Raw genomic sequence first — 14155 nt, forward strand, 5'->3', positions numbered from 1 at the left:
AGGAGGGGGAGGAGAGGAAAGGAGAGGGGAGGGAAAGGGAGGGGAAGGGAGGGGAGGAGACGGGAGGAGAGAAGAGAAGAGGAAGGGAAAGGAGCAAAGTCTTTTGGTGAGAATTATGCTCATTTTGAGCGCTCAAATGGTCTGTCTGTCCACACTGCCAATCCCCAGCTTCCCTTCCTCCAGTCCTTCAGTATCATCCCTTTCAGGTCTCTGCTTTCTCAACAGAACACTACCCAATGTGTAGGGATTCCGAGTATGATCCTAGCCGGGTGTGGTAGTGCACAGTGTTAGTCCCATTGCTCAGGAGGCAGGGCAGATCTATGTGAGTCTGAGGCCAGCCTGGTTTACAGAGTGAGTTCCAGGACATCTAGAACTTTATAATTAAAACCTGTCTCAAATAAACAAACAAACAAAACCAACAAAAAGAGTCTGATCCTACTCATTCTTTTCTTGCAGACAAATGGAGAAAATGTATTATTTAACGAATTGAGCTGGACAGAAGGCTCAGTGTATAAGAGTGTTTGTTGCACACATGTGAGGTCGGAGTTGAGATCCCCAGAGCCCACATGCATACCTCAGCTTGACTGTGCAATGCCTAACCCTAGAGTTAGTTGATGGCTAGTAGAGATAGGATTGCTAGGTCTTACTGGCTGCCAGCCTACCTGAAAACTGAGCTCCGAGGCCAGGGAGAGACTTGTCTTAAGGCCCCCACACATGTGTTTATCTGTGCACGCCTGAGGGGTCCTCAGTTACGCTCCACCTTACTTAGCAGGCCAACATTTCTCCAGCGAATCTAGAACTTACCATCATGGGCTAACCTCACTAGCCAGCTTGTCTCCACTTTCCCAGTGCAGAAATTAGAGGGTAGCCTACCTGGAATCTCTGGATGTTGGGGATCTGATGTATGGTGCTGCTTGTCACCAGCGCTTTATCTGTTGACCAGCTCCCCAACCCCAGTGTGTTTTATGTATCATACATAGTGAACTTCCAAACTAGAGAAAGCACTGCCACTCTTTGGAGAAGCTACTCTGGTTTTTATGATGGAAATGATTAGATTTATCTGAGAGTCTGTACTTTTCTTTCAAACCTCGGACTCAATGTTTTTAAATGAAAAGAAACCTTTGGTGATGTTTTTTTGTGAACTAAACAATGAAGATGAATTCTACAAAACATTAGAGGAAATATCTTGACTTGAAACTTTCTGTTAGATACCACAACAAAAAAGGGGAAGAAGATACATGGTTATGGATGAAAATTTAGTAATATTTTATGTTGAGAAATCCATTTCTTGGAATAAATGTAATGTGTCCTCATTTACGTGAACACAATGTTTCCTGTTTTAGTAAATGACTGGAGGTTTAATTGCAGACTGGTCATTTTCTGTTTGTTCATTTAGAATCACTTTTCAGCTTAAAATTTACCTCGTGTATATATTGCACCATTATCATGTAAGAATATAGTGTACTGTATTGTTGGAAGATGCTCTGCATTACCCACTCACTTTTCCTTTCTGCACCGCCCCCCCCCCCAGCAGTCCCCTTTGTTGCTCCCATGGACGGTTTGGATTCTACTGATGCATATATCAATCAGTAGAAATGCAGATTAAAATTAGATCGACATTCCATCTCACCTTGGTTGGACTGGAAATCATTAAGAAAATAGACAATAAAAAATAATACTGAGAGCCAGGCGGTGGTGGTGCACCCTTTTAATCCCAGCACTTGGGAGGCAGAGGCAGGCAGATTTCTGAGTTTGAGGCCAGCCTGGTCTACAGAGTGAGTACCAGGATAGCCAGGGCTACACAGAGAAACTCTATCTCAAAAAAAAATAATAATACTAAGGATGTGGACAAAGGACACCTGCAGGTGGGAAGTAAACTTGTCTAGCCGCTACAGAATATCAATATAGAAGTCAATCACAAAATTAGAAACAGATTCTCCATATGACCCAGCTATTCCACTCCTGTGTATTTATGAAAAGGGCTCCAAGTCAATGTATCTTTTAAAGAAAGTTTTGTTATTTTATTTGTGTATGTGTGTGTGTTTGTGTGTATGTGTGTGTGTATGTGTGTGTGTTTGTGTGTGTATGTGTGTGTGTATGTGTGTGTGTTTTTGTGTGTATGTGTGTGTGTATGTGTGTGTGTTTGTGTGTATGTATATGTGTGTGTATGTATGTGTGTATATGTGTGTATGTGTGTATATGTATGTGTGTATATGTGTGTGTGTGTGTTTGTGTGTATGTATGTGTGTATATATGTGTGTGTGTATGTGTGTGTGTATGTGTGTGTGTTTGTGTGTATGTGTGTGTATGTGTGTGTTTCTGTGTGTATGTGTGTGTGTATGTATGTGTGTATATGTGTGTTTATGTGTGTGTGTATGTGTGTGTGTTTGTGTGTATGTGTGTGTGTTTGTGTGTATGTATATGTGTGTGTATGTATGTGTGTATATGTGTGTGTATGTGTGTGTATGTATGTGTGTATATGTGTGTGTATGTGTGTGTGTGTTTGTGTGTATGTATGTATGTATATGTGTGTGTGTATGTGTGTGTATGTGTGTGTGTTTGTGTGTATGTGTGTGTATGTGTGTGTTTCTGTGTGTATGTGTGTGTGTATATATGTGTGTATATGTGTGTGTATGTGTGTGTATGTGTGTGTGTGTTTGTGTGTATGTGTGTGTGTTTGTGTGTATGTATATGTGTGTATGTATATGTGTGTGTGTGTATGTATGTATATGTGTGTGTGTGTATGTATGTGTGTATATGTGTGTGTGTATGTGTGTGTGTGTTTGTGTGTATGTATGTATGTATATGTGTGTGTGTATGTGTGTGTGTATGTGTGTGTATTTGTGTGTATGTGTGTGTATGTGTGTTTGTGTGTGTATGTGTGTGTGTATGTATGTGTGTATATGTGTGTGTATGTGTATGTGTGTGTATGTTTGTGTGTACATATGTGTGTGTATGTATGTGTGTTTGTGTGTATGTGTGTGTGTATGTATGTGTGTATATGTGTGTATATGTGTGTGTATGTTTGTGTGTACATATGTGTGTGTATGTATGTGTGTTTGTGTGTATGTGTGTGTGTTTGTGTGTGTGTTTGTGTGTGTGTATGTGTGTGTGTGTATGTGTGTGTGTATGTGTGTATGTGTGTGTGTGTATGTGTGTGTACATGCAAATAGAGATCTCTGGTTTATAGGAGTTATAGCAGAACCATTGCCTCAGTCTGGAGCTTTAAAAAGTCCAGAGATAGAAAAATAGACTTATCTGGTGCTTTTTCAAGAATTGATATTATAAACCTCTTAGATATATGGCATGAAGTCTTCTCAGCCCATTTTCAGGCACAGTCCCATAAGAAATAAAAGAGAAGATGAAATGTCTCTGAGTTTGGAAGAATTGACTTATCTGTGGTCCAGAAACTTTAGGTACATTGCTAGTGTTATTTTCACAATCATCTTGTATATTAGTTTATTTAAATAGTATTGTAAAAGAGTACATTCATTTGCTGGCTACTAAATCAGTTGTTCTAATTTTCTAAGTTTCTGCTTTTAATGTGATTTTGCCACGTTTCTATTTAAAGCCAATTGTTGAAGAGAGTTTGGAGATAAACTATGGACTGCCGACATGCCTGTCTTTTTTTTTTTAACTGCTAGTGAAGTTTTATTTTTAAGATTTATTTATTTTTTTCTATGTATGTGTCTGTAAATGTATACTGTATGTGTATGCACATGTACACTTATGGAAGCCAAAAGGGGCTGCTGGATACCTCGGAGCTATAATTACAGATGACCATGAGCTGCCCAGTGTGGGTGGGAACTAGAAATTTGTGAGTGTCCTCTTGTAGTGAAGCAAGAGCTGCTTCTGCCCTGCTGAGCCATCTTCTAGCTATGAGAATTCTTAAGTCATAGTTATGGACCTGACTGTTGGTTTTTAAGAGGGGAAGGGTCTCTGTTACATAAGCTGGACTTGCACTTACAGTTCCCCTTCCTCAGCTTCCGAGAGCTCCATTACAGGTGTGTACCTCTGTCTGGCTCTGCATTTTAAATTTAAATCTCTCTCCCTATAGATACCTATTAGATAAGACAGGCTTCAAAGTAGCTTTAATGCCCCCTTGATGGGAGAGACAAGAAGCCAAAGAGAAGAGTGGCTTTGGGACTTTTTTTCAGGCTGTTTACTGTCCTGTTAAGCGGTCATCCAAGATTCTGTATTATCTTCATTTGCATTTGAAGCTAGCTTTGTAGTTTTGCAAAATAACTGATGTAATAACAGAAACTTCTTCTAAGTTTTGGGGTACTAGGAAGACTAGTGAACGCCATCAGAAGGTTGGGAGGGCTGGACCATCCCACCAGAGACCATACAGAAATACACATAGGGTCTTTGTGCTGTCATAATGATTGCTCAGCATCATGGTGCTTTGATGCCTACAGACTAGGAATGTGCGCTATTTAGTCTTATATTGCTTAAAGCATTTGTAGCATCCTATTGGAAAGATGCTGGTGGCTGTTTCTGAAGGTAAGAATTTTATTACTAAAATTCTTTTAATTATTTAAATTTTTTTATTTTTATTTTATTATTTAAAATTCTTTTTATTATTTATTATTTTTATTATTAAAAACCTCCTATATTCAATATATATTCTCCCAAACTTTTGCCCTGCAGATTTCCTATGCTTTAGATTGGGTCATATAATTAGGGAAATGAGTGAAACAAATGTATTCTTTAGGTAGAGGGGAAAGAGCAGGGTAGAGGTATGCTTTCATGTCAGTTGAAACCTCAACCAGCCTCTATTTATCTCTGTTTAAGAGGACAAAATGCATTACTAGTAGTATTTTGTATCTATAAACTGTATTTTCAAATTTCTAGGCTACTTTTTCAAAGAACATCATAGGAGAGAAAGTACCAATGCTAAGTGAGGTTGAGCAGTTTTCCTGCTTCCTGTTGTGATGTGGACTTCAGCTGTCTGCCTAGAAAGAGACCTTTTACCTGCTGGGTCAGCTTCAGGGAGAAGCTTCATGTGTGTGTGAGTTACAGTAAGTTAGTGAGGTCATCCAGCTGCAGGACTGGTGGTAGTACTTTTAGAGGCATCAGTGTTAGACATTAGAAGATCCCATGAGCCATTGGGGATTTCCTGAGTCCAACTTGGAGGAAGGCATTGCCTGTGTAACTCATGTAACCAGAGACAGTGTGCGATGGTCTCAGGACTATTTCCACTTTTTGGGGGGTTGTTTATTTATGATAGACTGATAATCATGTTTATGAGAATGATTGTGCTAATATCAATATAGGCTATATATTTAAAAGGGCAGAGGTGACCATTTTCTTATCCCCCACTCAATAGCACAGTGATTATAAGATTCTTATATTATCCTAACTAAATATAATTGGAATTTCAGTTATACCCAGAGTCTAATAAAAGTATATGGAAAACTACTTCATACAAATCAATTAAGATTTATTATTTTGGTATTTCAGGTTTATAATATAGTATTTGGTTATGTTTTCAAGATTCATTTAATTAATTTCAATTGATAGCTTGAAATATTTTTAGTGTGTTATACTTCACATTATAGCCAGTTATATGCAATCTCTGTGTTTCAGCTTGCTATGCATTGGAGTGGTGTGTTCGATTTCCAAACCTCCCTCCCTCCCTCCACACACGTTAAGGGCAGAATACTTTAAGAACTATTGATTGAATGAAAGAATTCTCCAGATCAAATACATTGAACATAAAATTCATTATGTTGTGGGCAACATCAGATGCATGTCCTGAATTTTATTTTTACAGTGTGAATTTTCCCCTTGCCCTCTCCTGGGGAGTTTTTCAAAGGTTTCTGAGGAAGAGATGTAAATGTTGTTTGCAAACTCTAGTTGCTGCTGACCTGAGTTTCTTTGCAGGGTGTCTACAATCTGTTTAGAGCTCTCTTTCTTTCATTTTCTGTTTTCTCTAAGGTCAGAAACTCTGTCTTTTTTTTTCACTAATTAATTAATGTATTAACTTTTTACATCCTGATCAGACCTTCTTCTGTTCCCTCCTCCCAGTCCCTCCTTTTCCCTTATGTCCTCCTCCCTTTCTCCTTAGAGAAGGGGAGACCTCCCACGGATATGAACCCACCTTGGCATATGAAGCTGTAGTAAAACTGGGGGAATCTTTTACTGTGGTTAGACAATGGCATCCAATTAGGGGGAAAGGATGCAAAGACAGGCAGCAGAGTCAGAGACAGTTCCTGTTCTTGCTGTTAGTGGTCCCAAATGAATACCACGCTGTACATCTATTACATACATAGGGAGACTAGGTCTGTCACATGCATGCTCTCTGGTTGGTGGCTCAGTCTCTGTGAGCCCCTTTGTGCCCAGGTTAGTTGATTCTGTAGGTTTTCTTGTGGTGTGCTTGACCCTCCTGGTTCTTTCAATCCTTCCTCCCACTCTTTCACAGGATTCCCCAAGTTCTGCCTAATTTTTGGCTGTGGGTCTCTGCATCTGTTGTCACCAGCTGCTGGGTGAAGTGGAACCTCTTGAAATAGTAGTGCTGTAGTCTGCATATAGTTTACAGAGTAGTTTGAAATAAAAAGTACTGATATTTATGGTACCCTATTTGGGATTTTCCTTAAGTTTCTCTTCATTCAGATTAAGGGTACTGACAAGTACAGGTAATATAACTTTTAGTTGAACTTCTTGTTCCAGATACAAAACGATTGTCTTTTGGATATGTAAGAAAAAAAATTATTCAATCTAGACACACCCTGCAGTGTCTGACAATGGTGGACAGTGACAACCAGAGGTGCAGGAAGCTGACCAGTGACAACCAGAGGTGCAGGAAACTGACCAGAGGTGCTTTGTCCTTACTTTGTAGAATCTATTTGGATCATAATTTTACCACTTCAGCATGTACAGGTCTCCAGAAAGGATGACACATTCAGCCTTTAAAATCTCTCAGCCAGGGGGATGGAGAGATGGCTCAGTGGTAAAGAGCACTGACTGCTCTTCCAAAGGTCCTGAGTTCAAGTCCCAGCAACCACATGGTGGCTCATAACCATCTGTAATGAGATCTGATGCCCTCTGGTATGTCTGAAGACAGCTACAGTGTACTTTCATCTAACAAATAAATAAATCTTTAAAAAAAACCATGTATTTAAAAAAAAAAAACTCTCAGCCATTCCAAAGCATGCTGTACATATCAAAAAAATAACAACTCCAAGACAGCCAGGGCACTGAGAGACCCTATTTCAAAACACTGAACAAACAAAATAAATAACATGTAGGCCTCTGTGGCCCACGTAGCCACTTGATGCCATGTTAATATCCACGGTCTGCCCAATCACTGAAGCCCATGCCGATGTCCGAGCTCTCTGCTGCCACCTGAAGCCATGTTTCTGTGAGTGGCCTGAGCTTCCAGCTGAGGCTGTGCTGGTGTCCTTGACCTGGGCTATGATAAAGTCTGTGGCCCACGCTGCAACAGAGGGCTGTGTTGGTGTCTGTGGTGTGGACTGCCACTGGTGACCATGCTGAGGTTCTCAGTGATCTAATGCCCAAGGCCATGTGGAAGTCTTGGGAAAGGATCTTGGCAAAGATCCATGCTTCCATTAACTCTAAGGATGCTATTTTTGCTATGGTATTGATGACTGCACATTCATAGTTGAGAAAGAGGAACATCCAATACTTCTGTGACACCCCAGGTCCCCAAGTAACAGTCTCGACAGAAAGCCATTGAAGAGAACTCAATGTCCTTGTGATAAGGATACTGAAGTGTAACTCCCCATAATTGATGGGAGGGGCGAAAGTAGAGAAGGACTCAGTTTCTTTAAGGGGATGGCCAGCAGGAGTTTGACCATGCTCCAGTGAGTATATGGGCAACATAAATGTCTTAAAGGTGAATATCTTATTTCAGGTCTTTTGGAGGATAGTTCAGCGATAATATCCACATTTTTCTCCAGAAGCTCAAAACAACAATTTAGCTGCTCAAGTGCCCTAGACTGACTAATGCAGTGCCTTAGAAATAACACATGTGGGAGGCACTGAGCTCTGGAATTTATGAACTGGGATGCTCTTTGTGGTAGTTCTCTTCAGTGCTGGAGTGTAAATGCATTTATGTGAATTATTGAAAAATACAACCTGTCCTAGTATGCTTCCTATTGGTGTGATAAATACCAGGACCAAAAAAGCAGCTTGGGGAAGAAAGGGATGATTTGGTTCTGGGTTACAGTCCATCATCCAGGAGAGCTAAGGCAGGAACTCAGGAAAGAATCTGGGGGCAGCAACTGCGGCAGAGACCATGGAGGAGTGGTACTTAATGGCTGCCCAAGGATGTAGTGCCCATAGTGAGCTAGGCCTCATTGATCCTGAAAATGTCCAAAAGACTTCCCTACAGCCAGTCTGTGGAGGCAGTTCCTCAAATTCAGGTTCCATTTTCCCAGGTGACACTGGTTTGTGTCAAGTTGACAAACTAACAAGCACCATAGATGATACATAAGATGAGGTTAGGAATGCTTATCTTATGCAGTTTTCAATAAATAAAGATTTTGAAATAAATTACACTTATTTTTCCCTTCTTCTAATGATGAATGCCTAGAAACAGTCTTGATTACAGACCTAAAACCATTTTTTTCTTGTGCTTTTTTAATATGTAACAGTTAGTATGCTTATGCCTTATACCTGGTGTTTAAAAATGAATACCAATCCTTATTTTCTAATTATTTAGAAACAAGTGTTTGGGTATAATTTTAAATGACCATATAGGTTTAAAAATTTGTGTTACAGAATTGATGAAAAGTGTGACATATCTTTTCATAAAACATTTTGCGTGGAATGAATCACTTAGATAGTTAAATCTATGTTTCATAAAGGCAAGTTGATTCAAGTTGAGGAGTATTTTGGAGAACCATTGTGTGGGGAAGGGCACGTTTTAGGTAGTCCTTCCTAAGCTATTTTGTAACACAGATCTGTTTAGGTGTCACTGTATGATATCTAGAAGCTCACCCATATCTGTGGTTTTCTTTTTATGATCTTGTCTATCTTCAGTGTAGGCCAACAGGCTGGCTGGCTTTCTTTCTTTCCTCCCTCCACCCCCTTTCTTTCTTTCTTTCCTTCCTTCTTTCTATTTTTTCTAAAGAAACACATTTCTATGCATCTTTTTACATTTTTAATATGAAGACAAGTTCTGGTGAAGTGAAGTGTATTTGTTAATATGTTATGATAAAACACCTTAAAGTTGTTCATGTTATTTGATACTATTTACTTATGATTTATTATGAGACATAAAACTCTGTTATATGACTAAAAACTCCAATCTTATTTTGACATTGTAGAAAATGTACAAGCCGTTAACCTTGTCTAGACTGAACTTTGCTTTCCTTTCAGGTCCCTGCTGCCTATGCTGAGACACAAGCATTCCACAGGGGTGTCTAACATTAATATGAAAATATGTCCAGTTTTCATGAGCACTTATGCCAAAGTTTTAAAAGATTTATTTAGTTTTATTTGTGGTGTGTGTGTGTGTGTGTGTGTGTGTGCATACCTTCATGAATTTATGAACATCATGGGAATTTATTTGCATCATGCACCAGCAAGTTCCCATTGAGGCCAGAGGGCATTGACACTCCTGGAACTGGAATTACAGGTGGTTGTGAGCCCCCTGCTGTGGATGCCTGGGACCAAATCCAGATTCCCAGCAAGAGCTGTGAGTGCTTTTAAGTGCTGAGTCATCTTTTCAGTCTCTCTTGTTAAAAATATTTTAATTAATTAATTAATTAGCTTTACATCCTGACACAGTTTTTCCCCTCCCTCCTCTTATCCCAGTTCTTCACATCCCCGAAAACCTCCTCCTCCTCCCTTTCTTCTCAGAAAAGGCTAGGCTTCCCGTGCATATTAACAAGCCCTTGCACATCAAGTTGCTATGAGATGAGGGGCATCTTCTCCTACTGAGGCTAGAACAGGCAGCCCAGTGGGAAGAAATGGTCCCAAAGGTAGGCAACAGTGTCATAAGCAGCCCCTGCTTCTGCTGTTAGGGGTCCCGTGTGAAGACCAAGCTGCACATGTATTACATGTGTGCAGAGGGCCTAGGTCAGTCCTGTGCATGCTCCCTGGTTCAGACTCTGTAGTCCCTGTGGGCCAGGTCAGTGGATTCTGTAAGTTTTCTCGTAGTGTGCTTGACCTTTCTGGCTCATACAAATCTTCCTCCCCTTCTTCTGGAGGATTCCCCTGAGCTCCACTTAATGACTGATTGTGGGTCTCTCTATCTGTTCCCATCAGTTGCTGGGTGAAGCCTCTCTGATGATGGTTTTGCTAGGCTTTTGTCTGCAAATACAGCAGAATATCACTAACAGTGTCAGAGTTCTTTCTCTCTCATGGTGTGGGTCCCAAGCTGAACCAGTCGTTGGTTGACCACTCCATCAATTTCTGTTCCATCTTTACTCCTGCACATCTTGTACACTAGGAGGAGGATGGGGGAGAGAGAGAGTGGTGGGTTACACAGCTGGAATCAGGGTACAGGGGCTACATCTCTGGAATGAGCTAGAAACCTAAAGCTATGGAAACTCCCAGGAATCTATGAGGTCGACCCTAACTAAGACTGCTAGCTATGGGGATATGGCACCCGAATGGGCTATTTCCTGTAACCAGGCAAGACTTCCAGAAGAGGGATTGGAACATGAACCCAGCCACAAAATTCTCTTGTCAAATTTTTAATGAAATGCTGAAGGGCATTACTGATAGAGCTCACAGTTCCTTCTTTGCATATCACATCTTACTTCCTCCTAAGTGCTGATGAGCTATGGAAACAGTGACTAACATGGGACACGGCTCAAGACACAGGAGGCAGCTATGTTCTCAGACTCAAACTTAAAAATAAATGATGCTCATGTAAAGTAGGTAGGACAAGTTTCTGTTAAGAATGAAAATGGGAAACAAGAGCCTGGGAAAGAAATTTGAGTCGAATTGAGAAATTCTTTTGTAAGAATATCTCAGTGGAAGTAGAAGCTTTCTCATTAATCAGACATGCTTACACACAAAAGGATAACATGTTTGTCTGAGAGCTATAACCGCATAGATCATGAGACAAGATGTTTCAGAACTGTTTCACTACTGAAATAGAAAGTCAGTGATAGCAGCTTTATAATAACACTAATTAGTAGATGATACGAGCTCCTGCCATGTTCCCATCTGTACAGGTGTGCTTTTAACAGTCTTTCCACATGAGCTCAGCAGCAACTTAGCTCATCTCTGTGTCACTGAGGTCAGAGTTGCCCAAGAAGTGTCCCAGAAGGAGATCTTTGTCTAAACCAAAACCTTCTTTGTCCATCTTCTGCCCTTTGCCTGGTATGTTTTTAAGTAGAATCAATGTAACTTTTCAGAGTTAGAAAGGCTTTCAAAGGAGGGCAGTGGTGGGTAGCAAGTGGTGCTCCATTCTTTCCTACACACTATCCTTGTGTGGGATACTACTGTCCGCTGATAGCAATAACATGTTCTCATCTATTCTAGAGGATAAGATTTTCTGGGACTTAGGAAGTGGACCACTACTTAAGCTTGTCCATTTATCCTTTAATAAGAATTGCCAAGCATAATATTAAATAATACAATTTGTACTCTTTATACTTTATATTGTCTATTATGATTAAAATTTATATAAACTCTAACTATATAAACAATATGAAATTTATAAAACCCTGTCTATCTAGCAAAAAAAAAACCCAGTTTGTTATTTTATATTTATTATAGTTACAAATTTTATCTTAATATATCTTTTAAAACTTAATTGATTCTTTAGCTCCTAGATTGCACAGCTTTTAGGCTGACAGTACATATACAATGAGAAACCTTTAAAAAAAACTGGATAGGATGGGTTTCATAGTGAGCTGCATTGTGTATGCAATAGTGAAGAGGTGTGTAAATTAAAAAGCAAAACTGCCATTGATTCTCCATCAGGCATTAGCTAGTTGCTTTCCATTTTAACAGTTAATTTCTTTTAGTTTTAAAATATTTTGTTTTAAAAAATTAACTGTGGGAAAATTTACATAACCTCAAAGTTACCTTTTTAGTCATTGAGTGTACAGTTTGGTAGGTAGAGTAATAGGATATTTACGTTGTTCAACCAAGTTTTTGTTCACAAAACTGAGATTCCATATTCATCTGTCTCCCTTAGCCCCTAGTTCCCATGTCCTTTATGTGCCACTGTGAGATCAAGTAGTTCCTCCGTGACTGGCTTTTTCATTATCATAGTTTTGAGGTTCATCTGTGCTACAGCACATATTGGAATTTTTTGTGGGGGCTCTGTGGTGTTTTTAAAATCCTGCACACTATAATGTCATTTCTCTTTCTTTGTAGACTATTTGTTATGTGTGATAATGTGTTACAGTTGTTGTCTAGTATCAGAACCTATATATTATCATATCTGTATCATTTCCCTTTCTAGAGGTTGGGCATCCCTTATTTGAAATATTCAGGGCCAAAATTGTTTTAGATATGACTTTTCTTCAGATTTTAGAATATTATATATGCAAAGTGAGAAGTCTTGGGGGTGGGGCCCATGTATAGACATAAAATTTTTTCTTTTTAAGTTTTATTGCATTATGAGGAGAAAAGTTACATGATTTCAATTTATCTGAATTTGTTAGCATTTAAAAACATTTTAAGTAAATAGAATTAAATCACACTCTTGTTTCCATTTTGTACCCCAACTCCTCCCAGAGAACCCCCTTCAATACCTATAATATCTTTTTTGAAATATTCTTTAAAATTTATAAAATATTATAACAATAAAAATGAGTATTATAAAAGTTGCTTGATATAAAACAACAATCAATTTAAGTCTTATATAGATGCTTGTGTACAGCAATACTGAAAATACATACACTTTTCTCAATATAAATTTTAAATAACTCCAAACATATTAACTGTAAATTTCAAAATAATACATCATTACTAGTATGTTCTTAAATGAACATAATTATATAAAGTCTTTTTGTTTGTTTGTTTGTTTTGTATTTAGTAGAGCTGAAAATCTTGGCTCTTACTGTGGTACAAGCCCAAAATAAGAAGTTTTTAGACATTGGATTTTATTGTAATAAGGCTGTACTTCAGTGACCCTCACATCCCCAAAGGATTTTACCTCCATTGAAGCTAAGCTGAGAGTTGACAGTTCTGCTGTGCCAAGGAATGAATTGTAGGCACGATTTTTGGATACAGACTTCCTTCTCTGGTCAAAGCTATTTGACTTGAGTGAGTGACTTTATTCTTAGCCCACAGAGAACAGGTTACATTCATTTATGAAATGGTATGTGTATTAAGATGGTCTACCTATAAAGCCATTCACCAACTGTTTCAATGAACAATGGTTCTGCTTAGAGGGTGGCACAGACATTAGGTGAGGGTAAGAATATGGTTCATTGGCTGTCATAATTTGGAAAAGCATTCATCTCAGAGAGTGAGTAACTTTTAAAGTCCTCTTCTTCAAACTTGATACAAGAGTTACAAATGTCAAGCAAAGCATTGTCTCACTCTTTGTTGTTCTCTTCCAAGCCCCTTCCCAATTTGATTGTCTACGTTTCTTTTGGATATATAAATACTTTTGAAATATATAAGCTGTCCTGAAAACAAATAGTATAGTGTAAAAACATGAAATAAACAATACTACTAATAGAGAGGCTGAGATAGGAGAAGCAAGATTTCAAGACCCTTATGTTGTACACAGCAAGGCACTGTCACAAACAAACAAGCTGAAAGTGTATAAAGATTGTACAATATTGGATCTATTTCTCCAATTACCAAATTAGAGAGACCATTGGATGACAATCAACAAATTTCTAATTCCTTATATTTTTGGATTTTCAATCGATTAGGATATGTTGGCAAAATTAATTTTAATATTAAGATATTTAGAAAAAGTAATTATTACTTCCTGTTGTTTTTGTTGTAAGAGGTAGAATTAGATTTGTGTGGATTTGTTGAGAGATTACCTTCTTGCTTCTTCTAGGGTGTAGTTTTGCTCCTTATGTTGATGTTTTCCATCTTTTATCCTTTGTAGGGCTGGATTTATAGAAAAATATTCTGTAAATTTTGTTTTGTCATGAAATATCTTGTTTTCTCCATCTATGGTAATTAAGAGATTTGCTGGGTATAGTAGCCTGAGCTGGCATTTGTGTTCTTGTAGGGTCTGTATGATATCTGCCCAGGA

The 14155-nt window shown here is 38.6% G+C and overlaps 1 protein-coding gene across 4 annotated transcripts in view; it reads left to right on the top strand.

The window, feature by feature from the left end:
- Positions 1–14155, top strand: part of St7 (suppression of tumorigenicity 7) — a 252070-nt gene that overhangs the window by 31048 nt on the left and 206867 nt on the right. The window contains exon 1 of one of the 4 annotated variants that reach the window (XM_031381228.1): positions 4449–4503. The exons of the other annotated variants lie outside the window; for them this stretch is intronic. Coding sequence (XP_031237088.1) covers positions 4482–4503 — 22 coding nt within the window. The 5' untranslated portion in view covers positions 4449–4481. Of the gene's footprint in view, positions 1–4448; positions 4504–14155 lie in introns of those variants that run through there. 4 annotated transcript variants of the gene reach the window in all.

This window comes from Mastomys coucha, unplaced genomic scaffold (assembly GCF_008632895.1).
Source record: "Mastomys coucha isolate ucsf_1 unplaced genomic scaffold, UCSF_Mcou_1 pScaffold20, whole genome shotgun sequence".
Taxonomy (NCBI): Eukaryota; Metazoa; Chordata; class Mammalia; order Rodentia; family Muridae; genus Mastomys; species Mastomys coucha.